The 9966-nt window shown below is 43.2% G+C and overlaps 1 protein-coding gene across 1 annotated transcript in view; it reads right to left on the minus strand.

The window, feature by feature from the left end:
* IARS1 (isoleucyl-tRNA synthetase 1) overlaps positions 1-8783 on the minus strand; it is a 94004-nt gene extending 85221 nt beyond the window's left edge. Inside the window, exons 1-6 of the mRNA XM_079317486.1 lie at positions 8610-8783; positions 6874-6963; positions 4506-4625; positions 3846-4002; positions 3322-3441; positions 483-565 (exon numbers count right to left, since the gene is read on the minus strand). Of these exons, the coding sequence (XP_079173612.1) occupies positions 483-565; positions 3322-3441; positions 3846-4002; positions 4506-4624 (479 nt within the window). The 5' untranslated portion in view covers position 4625; positions 6874-6963; positions 8610-8783. The remainder of the gene's footprint in view (positions 1-482; positions 566-3321; positions 3442-3845; positions 4003-4505; positions 4626-6873; positions 6964-8609) is intronic.
* Positions 8784-9966: the final 1183 nt, after the last annotated feature.

Below are 9966 nucleotides of genomic sequence, written 5' to 3' on the forward strand. Positions count from 1 at the left end.
CAGGAGTCCAAGACAGTTGTCAAGTTGTGCTGCCAAGAAAAAGATAACACCAGATTCACAGCCTCTAAATTCAGGCTTGAAGAAGAGGTTTGGAGCTAAACTGAGCCTGGACAATTTGCCCATTTACAGCTGACAGTGTGAAGAACATCAAGAATGAAGAGATAGAATGTAATTTCCTAAACCAACCAAGGAACATATTAATAGATTTTCAGAACTGCTTTGAAGTTAACATGGAGCAGTAAGATTTCAGGGCTCCCTAAAGGCAGTGTTGGTGCAACTTTGTTTTGCAAAGCCCTGCTATCCTAGAGAAGGAAAAATGGGACAATTAATTCCATCACTTGGACATCAAGTGATTTTACATCACTTTAATTACTCTGCCTGGTGCATTTTCAGAACAGTTCTAGTGATACATGGACCAACGTTTGCAGTGAGTGAGGCCTCTGTCACATCTCAAACCCATAAAGCAGTGCACATTCACTTACCACACAGACTCCATGAACTCAGGGTAAAGAGTTTTATAGTCATTTTCAAAGTCAATCCAGCGTCCTAATCTGGTAACACTGAACTGTTAAGACACAAAAACAGAGATTGAAAGGCATTTTAGCAATGCATCATCACAAGACATTACCACTATTTATTCTGTAAAATAAAAATCAGCTAGGTTTTTAAGTGCAGTCTTTGTCCCATCTCAATGAAATACATCTGTAAAATATTTTAACCTGACAGTGTATTCAAACAGGCAAAAATAAGGAAGGAATGAAACAATGATCATGGTTATTTACAACCAAGGTCACACAACAGGCAAATGTGTCCAACACAGCAGAAATGTTTGATCCCTTGGATCATTCATCAAATAGAAATGGTGGACCACTCAAGGTTCAGCCAAGGTTCAAATGCCTGAAAATTGCTTTTCATTAGAGTGGTCTCACTTCTATTTTTAAGACTACTTGGTGCAGAGACAGTGAAAACCCAGAAGACTCAGTCTATCAGCTTTCAGTGACATGAAAACATGATGTAATTTGAAGACAAAGAAATGCTGAAAGAAATTGATACATGACAAGTCACCAAACTATTCCAGGACCAACTGCCTTCTCTGACTTCCCAGAACCATGAGAGGGCTGCAAAGCCACAGGAGTGACAGGTGCCAGCCCCTGTCTCAGGACAGATCATGGTCATATCCAGGCACTAAAGGGAATGAGCCAGCTGTGGGATTCACTGGGCCAAGTGGGATTCACTGGGCCAAGTGGGATTTCACAGCCATCCAAACCCCAGCTCTGCAGACAGCCAAGCCAGGGACACCTGTCTTGACACTGTTACACACAGCCCATGCTGAATGTCAAACCAGCAAAGTAACACAAAACACATTCCTTCTCTCACCTCCACATGCTCATACAACACCTGAGATTCTGACATGGATCAGTTTCCATCCTGACCTTTAGGTTATTCTGACATTCCACTAAAAAAATCCATAGCCTAGGACTGATTAGCACAAGGACCCACCATTATGTTTGGTCTCAGCATTTTAAGATCTCATACATCCAAGGAATCATTTTTTTTATTTTTTCATAAGGCTCAAATATTTGCTAAACACTCCAGGCAGAAAATAAACACTTTGTTTAACAGGAATGTTGGCAATTCCTCTCCTAACACTATTCCAAAATATTTGAATTTATTACAAGTCAAAAGATATTTAAACAAATATAATTATTTTTATTTTTCATCTAAAATACACACAAACATGCACAAGTTTATGAACAAAACACAATAAAAAAGTCCATTCACTACCCAAAAGATCGAGTGCTTGGGCTACCCAGCACTGCAAGAACACCAGCTGCTGAAGCACAGCATGCCAAAAGGTATAGAAAATGAACCACAAATGTTCCAGGTTTGGCTGGGATAGAGTTAGTTTTCTTCTTCATAGCTGGTAGAGTGCTGTGTTCTGGATTTAGGATGGGAATAATGTTGTTAACCATTGCTGGCTTAGGTGCTGCTGAGTAGTGCTTGCTCTAAGCAAGGAGCTCTGTTTCCCAGGCTGCACAAGGAGCTGGGTGGGACAACAGCCAGGACAGCTGATCCCAACTGGCCAAAGGGACATTCCATAGCACAGGACATTGTGCCCAGCAGAGAAACTGGGGGGACTTGGCCAGGAGCTGGGAATCATGGGCAGACAGAGGCTGGGCATCACTTAGTTTTCCTGGCTTTTATTCCTCCCTCTCTCTCCTCTTTTACTATTCTTAATATAATTAGTATCATTATAATATTTATTTTGTTTCAATTAAACTCTTTATCTCCACTTATTGGTACTTGACTGCCAGCTGGGGTTAAACCACCACAACAAACTAGAATGAATCTTGCTCTTTTCACTTCTAAAAGCAACCAAGAATTATCGATGATGGGTTTGAAATACATTGCAGAGTGTAATTTGAAAAAAATAAACTGTCTGCATTTCATCCAGCCACTCATTGATGTTTAGGCCACAATTACTCTACCCAAGGCAGCTCTGGTTTCTTCAGACACTGGCCATAGCTTCAAAATGCTCTCAAGAGGAAGAGCAAGTGATACTGAAGTAAGAAACTGCTATTTTCATGAAAAGAAATACCAGGACTAGAAACATGCAGGAGTGTGATGAAGTAGAAGAGCTTTCACATGAGAAAAAATTAGAACAGTAAGGACAGTTCTGCCTAGGAAAAAAAATATTGTTAAGATAAAGTTTTCTTGGAAATAATTTTAGAGAACCTCCATTCTTCATAATTGCACACACCAACACTTTCCCTGTACTCCTGGGATGCAAAGCTGACACCAATATTCTCTGGGAAAACTGAGGGTTTAACCACACCTCTAGTGATAAAACCAGATGTGAGAATTTCTCTTCTTCCAAAAATACAAGCTGCTGCCCTGCACTCTGGCAATGAAAAGACTGTGGGGAAGGAGGAGCAGAAAAGCAGTGAGGCTAATGTTAATTTTCTTTAATGGCTCCATTTGAAAACCAAAGACAGATCTTCCAATTTTCTATAGAAGAGAAGACACGAAGAAAGAGACAATTTTCAATGTATCTATTATTTGTTCAGTGTATCTCATTAGACACTTTGAGCTCCAGGTAACCTGCAAGTAACCTTCTCTTGACACCACAGCAGTCTCTGTTCTGAGCCACAACGGTGCTCTTTATGTTCCCTTCTCAGAATCACAGGAGAGAAACACAGGATCTTAAAGACATGAGATTTATGCACATAATCAGGCAGAAGGATGAAGTTCACCCCACCTGAAACACTTCTGCACAGATTTAGAAATGCTCAGCAGAACATGGACTGAGCCTTCACTCACCTCCCACTCCTTGGCGTATCTCATGACAATTCCTCTGCACTCTTTGTTGTAAGCTTCAATTCCCATCTTTGCCACATCCTCTGGCCCTTTAATGCCCAAAGTCTTGTCAATCTCATATTCCTGGGAGCATGGGAAACAACCAAACAAAACATCATGTTATCAAAAGCTTTCAGGATTTCCCTGCATAGTTTATTTGTGTCCTACACATTCTAATGAGGCTCACCCTGGTGTGGTTGCTTCTTTAGTATCTTTAAAAAAAATGAACAAAATAAAAAGGTTTCTGAAAAATGTACCAAATAAATGCAAGTTCACAGCAATGAAGAGAGTGCAGGTGACCAGCAGGAAGCTCCTGAACTCACCCACACACAAAGCCAGAGAAACAGAAACACACTGGACAAAAACTTCCAGTTCTCTTTTAGCAACAATGCCAGGTATCAAAGTAACAGAAACGTGAGTGATAAGCAGGGAACAATAGGGAAAGAGAAGCCAACAGACATATCTGCAGGCAAATTCATGGCACATACCACAGGTAAACCATGGCAATCCCAGCCAAACCTTCTGTCAACATGAAAACCACTCTGATGAGCATATCTGGTCACGATGTCCTTGATGGTCCCTGCAAGAATATGGCCATAGTGGGGGAGCCCTGTGGCGAATGGGGGGCCATCGTAGAAGTTAAACCTACAACACAAAACATTCCTCATTAAAGCAAAGCCTGAGCAGGCTTTCAGACAGGGTGGGCCTATCCTACTACTTGTGTTTCACTGGGAAAATTTCCATTCCTTCCCCTTCCATGGTCAGTCAGCACAGGTGCCATGCTGGCAGTGGGACTGAAGGGAACATTCTGACTTGCTCAGTTCCTGCCACTGCCAGTTCTACCAGGATTCCCATGGAACACCCCAGCACAGTGCTCCACAGCTCCACAATGGGAAGAGTTCTTTGCTTACCTCCCCATTTCTCTTACAAAACCACCAGGCAGGAAATTAAAGATTTATTACAACTGTTTGAACACTGCTGATTCTTCACCAAGTGAAATAAAAAGGGACAGCAGCATGAGCCAGGCCTGCTGTTGGCAAAGGGAGCAACTGCTGTTTACACAACCAAGGAAAAACAAAGAGTAATTACAGCCAAGCCAACCCTGAACTGCCACACACAGTGGCACACACAGCTTTTAACAGTCTTACCTAGGTCTGTTCTTTGATTGCTTCAGGCATTCCTTGAAACAATTAAGATTTTTCCAGAGCGTCAGTATCTTCTCTTCCTCATTTGGAAAATTTATGTTTTCTGGGACTTGTTGAACCATTCTTTCCCAAAAAGGATCAAGAAGAGAAAAATACATATTGTACAGAAGTGAGAAAAAATAACTCCACAAATACAACTTACATCCTTTCAAATCTGTATTACCAATCAAAAACTCAGTTTTCCAAGGAGCTTGATTCATTGCAGGCATAGAAGCAAGCACTCCATTCTAAAAAAAGGTTAATTTTGAATGACTGGCACCAAAGTTTTGAAACAGGAAAAGGATTCTCCATTCATTCAGCTATGATTGTTCCCTTCTTAATCATGTTTTTATTTCTGTTTCCCAGAGAAAACAGTCAAAGGGACATTATTTTTTGGTTAGAGGTTCAGGGGTTTTTACTCAGGAAAAGCTTCCAAGTTCAACTGACCCTTGAGCACCAGTTTGTACCACAGAGTTGCACTTCAAACTACTGAAGAAGTGGCTCGTTTTCACTGTGTATTTATTCTCACTGTTTAGATGTTTAAAAGAGCATTTTCCATCAGGCTATGCCAGCAATCTCAGATGCCCCAAAAAGCAGCCAGACTGCAGAGAGCACAGCTGAAGAACACTGCAAAGATGAACATGAGTTTTACAAGCACATTAAAACTAGGCCCCAACAGGCCACTTCCATGCTGTACAAGCAACACAGGTAAGAGGAATTTTCAACATAATTAGGAGCACACAACAGTTGCCTGGTTCCAGACCTGCTATGAGATAGAAAGGGGTCAGATTTCAATAAAATGCCATGGCAAGAACTAAACAAAGCTCTGGATTAGTAATAAGGGTGTTTTAAGACAGAAGGTCTCTAACAGGAGAAAATTGGTTATGAAGGTTGTAATAGATGATATTACAAAATAAAAGGGCTCTTCTACCTCTCACTTTAGTGCTGCTGGTTCTGAGCACAGGAACCAGAAGTAGCTACTATAGCCTTGAGCTTCACTCAGCATTAGAGAATTACAGCACAAAGCCTGAGTCTGGTGATTTATTCAGGTTTGTAAATACTAACCATAAAGCAGCAACAAGGGCAAATTTACAAGACAATTCTTCCAGTTACAGCTCAAGTTCCAAAACATTTGCTTAGATGGAATGTAGAACACCACAAAAATTGCCAGCTCAAGGATTGAATCTCTACAAAAAATGTGCTACAGACCAATTCAACCACTTTTTTATTCATGACAAATCATTCTCTCCACTAATAAAGCCAAATTATCTTTTATCATTACCATATTATTATAATTGAGAATCCCACAACCTGGTGCACAGGCAGCAGAGCATTTGGAGGGGAAATCAGGGGCTGACAAGCCTGGATGTGTTTTAGGAAGGTAATAACCAGCTTGAGCACAGTGAGTTACTCTACACACAACTTGTAGGAGGGTTTTCACCATTCTGCCTCAAAGCACTGATTAGGTTATATCTTTTCTCAGTGATTTGATCACAGAGACAATGGAAAGGATAAAAGAATTCAGCCCTAAAGTTTTTATCTCCCACAAGCCCCTGACCTGACGTTTAAGGATCTGCATGTTCAAGCTCAGCCCTCCCCTATTAGTGGTAAGTGCCAAGGGTTTGGAGCCTGGCCAGCTGTGAGATGTGTGCACCTGAACAAAGCAGAGGCAGGCTGGGCTTTGGGGTGTGCCTGTGAGCGGGCTGTGGAGGCTGCTCAGGGATCACAGACTCCCTGCATAAATCACAGAGTCACTGTGGGCCCTTTCTCCAACTGAAGCACTGCACGGGCACAGCAGTGTCCAGTAACCACAGGGCACAAATCCATCCACACTCAGCAATAGCACAGGTTTATTGCATGAGAAGCAGGGGGGAAAATACTGTTGGGGATTCATATGCAACCATTGCTACTGGCTATTTGTTCCAAGTTGCAAACCAGAACTTTAAGCAGGCAAAAGTACATTGAAAATCTCATCATGGCTCGACCTCAGCTGAGAAAAAATAGCCAAGGTCTAACAATTTTATAGACAGAGGTATGACTATCTAAACAGCAGAGAAAAAAAAAGCTTATTATAAGCAATCTAGGTATTCTAAATAACAAAATAATCAAGGATAACTTAATCACTTTGAACACAGACTGAACAAGAACATCACAAACCATTTTACAGAAATTATGCAAACACATCTAACAAAATCACATTTTCAGATAACACTTCACATTTACAGACATCAGTAAACACAAGCAGGGTTCTCTATTCCTTTTCTGCTGACAAGAAGTGTTGGAGTCTAAGACAATAAACATCACTAAGCAAGTTTTCATTAAGTACACTCACTTTTCTAGAGGATAACAACATTCACTAGCAAAGGTGTCAAAGTTTGGAGATTGTATTACAGCAGTCTGAGACTTAAGCTGGGCTTCTTATCTACAAGGGAAAAAAAAAGATGCATTAAAACCACAAAAGCAAGTTCATGTGTGCTTTTTAAAGTATTAATTTTTCAAAAGCCAATAAAAATTCAATTAAAACACCACTATAGTATTATATACTTAAGTTACATACTTAAGAAACATTGTTGTACTTTCCACATGTCAGACATATGATTAAAACAAAGTGGATTTCAAGATATTAATCATTTTGTTGATGAAAAACTGTCAAGTATAAAGACACAGGATGAACTAAAGGTGCAAAAAAGGTTTCTGATTTCCAAAGGTTTATGATCAGTCTCTTATTCTTCTTCCAGTCACTTTCTCCCACAAACTAATCTGTAAAAGACACCAAAGCCCTCTCCAAAGACAAGCAACCTCCAGCTGCCTTCTCCAAAGTCAAACAAGGCTCTGTTTTCCATACACACCTGGCACCCCATTTCTGCCTTTTTAGGTACTGTTCTGGGGTAAAATCAGTCTAAACTGTTCACCTGATAATCCAAATTCTCCATTTCCAGAAGGCATGCAAACAACCAAGTTTAAAACAAAAGGAAGGATGGGTGGGAACAGAATGCTGAAACACAGAACAAATGTTGCTTCTGAAAATCATATGCTAGTGTCTTATACAAGGAATAAAACTGCAACACTAGCCCAGCTGTCCCCCTGCAAGGTTTTCCTTTAATATTGAAAAGTAAATTAAAACGTTGTTAAAGCAACCAGCACACTCATCAATTAATGCTGTCTTTAGACACAAAAACTTCATGCTGTGTGAGAGCCCAGTTTTACACTGTATCATGTGATGGCTTAAGAAATTTTTGCTGTCACCATATTACCTTGATTAAAAATTTATCATTATGAAAATAAGAAATCTAGGTTATTTTGAATTAACTTTGAAATATGCCTTTTTAATAAGAACTCAGAAACCAATGTCAGCTGAGTTACTGAACGCTGCTTTTATGTGACAACTAAATTTTAGTACCTGACAGCTGCTCTCTAAGCCCATCACCACCACGCCGACTAAAAACGCTTTCTGCAGTTCCCAAAAGGCTCCCGGGGTGTGGAAGCCAAGCTCTGCTGAAGATATTCAGTCACTGAATATCTTCACTGAATTTTACAGCTGCAGCAGTAAAAAGGGTGCATTCATCAAACGCCCCATTAAAAGGATGCTGAAGGGAATGCTTAAGGCTTACTACACGTTGTAAGGGACCTTAAGTTCTTTATACAAGCAACTAGTGAAACCAAGACCTGCTAAGTATTAAGCCCTGCAATAGGCATTTGGCTAACCTTTAATAAGCACCTGCTATAAGTAACCCCTAAACTGCAGAAAAAGCAAAGAATCTGTACAGCACCCAGGGAGTAAAACACGCACATGACGTGACGCTGTACACAGAAAACACGAGCTAACAACGCCGAACGCCGCAGGGGAGCTGCCAGCCCGGCCGGAGCCCGCTGACAGCGGGACAGCACAGGCACCACGGGCCGCCGCTCTCCCGGGACACCCCAAAGGTGCCGCCCAGCACCGGCTCCCCCGCCAAGCCGCTGGAGCCGCCCCGCCCTCGCGTCTCGCATGAGCCAGCCCCGGCGGCAGGGCCGTGAGGGGGCAGTGAGGGGCCGAGGGTCCGGCCCGGCCCTGCCCGCCCCGCTCACCTCCGTCCCGCCATGATGCAATCGCACCCGGCGCAGCATGGCCGGAAACACCGCCGGCGCCGCGGCCAATCAGCGCGCGCCTCTCTGCGCCCGCTCGAAGCGCCTTTGTAAGGCGGGCGCCCATTGGGCGCGAGCTCTCCTGGGGCGGCGCGTCACGGCGGCGCGAGGCAGCTCGGGATACTCTTCCCTCAGATTGGGCGGGGCGGGGGCGGGGCCGGGAGTTCCCTCACGGCCGCGGGGAGAATTGCTGAGGGCACCGTGGTGACATGAGCCCCATCCACGGGCCGGGAGTTCCCTCACGGCCGCGGGGAGAATTGCTGAGGGCACCGTGGTGACATGAGCCCCATCCACGGGCCGGGGACGGGCTTCAGCCGCGGGCCCCGAGCCCAGAGCCGGGCAGGAGCTGTGCTGGGTGCCCTGGATAACCCATCCGGCTCTAACCCAGCGAGACGGGACACTGGGCTTCTCCCAGTAACTGCGTACCAAGGGTCTCTACCAAACTTCTTCTCGGGATCTCGACCTTACCTCCATTAAAGGCATCAAAGGGATACTCTTAAATATCTCAAAATACCAATTCTTAAGGCTGTAACTACAACAGAAGGCCCTCATCTGATCCTATAAATAAATAAATAAACAAACAAACCCCACACAAACTTGTAGATGGGTTCCCCCACGTCAAAGGGAACTTAAGGGTTTGAGAGAATATTGCTACCTAGTAACCACTGAGAAATTACAAAACATTTCATGATACATTAACAAAACATTTCCTTCAGTTTTCCAGTGCTGAAAACAGCTGTGAAAAGGCTCTAGAGAGAGAAAAAGAGAAGTGAGCCTGGAGGGTGAGTGAGGGATGCTCTTCCCGGGCTGCACACCTGAACCCTGACCAGAACAGAGTGGGGAATGAATAATGGCACAAACAGTTCGGCTGCCTCCAGGTTATGAATTCAATTTGCTCTAAAAACTTACTTACTAATAGAGATGTAGGTGCCAATAAAGGTTTCAACAAAAGCTTCAGATTTTAATTTGCAGGACTGGGTACAGGATGAATTCACTGGTCTGTGCAGGGCACAGTGAGTGGATTAGAGATAATCCAGATGTGAAGGGAGGCACATTAACTGGAATCCTTGCCTGCACAAAGCAGCACAAGGCTCCTTTCTACACAAAATGTCCTACATCCTTCTAGAACAGCTTAAAGAAATGCAGACTCAGTCTGCACCAAACTCAGAGAAGAGGAAATGGGAAGTGAGGCCAGACTAAGCTGGGCTGAGCAGCAGGCAGGAGAGGCTGAGTGCGTGTGGTTGCCAGGGCAGAGTCCCCCGTACAAACAGAGTTCTGGGATGTTCTGTATCCAGGAGGG

Source organism: Erithacus rubecula (assembly GCF_903797595.1).
Source record: "Erithacus rubecula genome assembly, chromosome: 13".
Lineage (NCBI taxonomy): Eukaryota > Metazoa > Chordata > Aves > Passeriformes > Muscicapidae > Erithacus > Erithacus rubecula.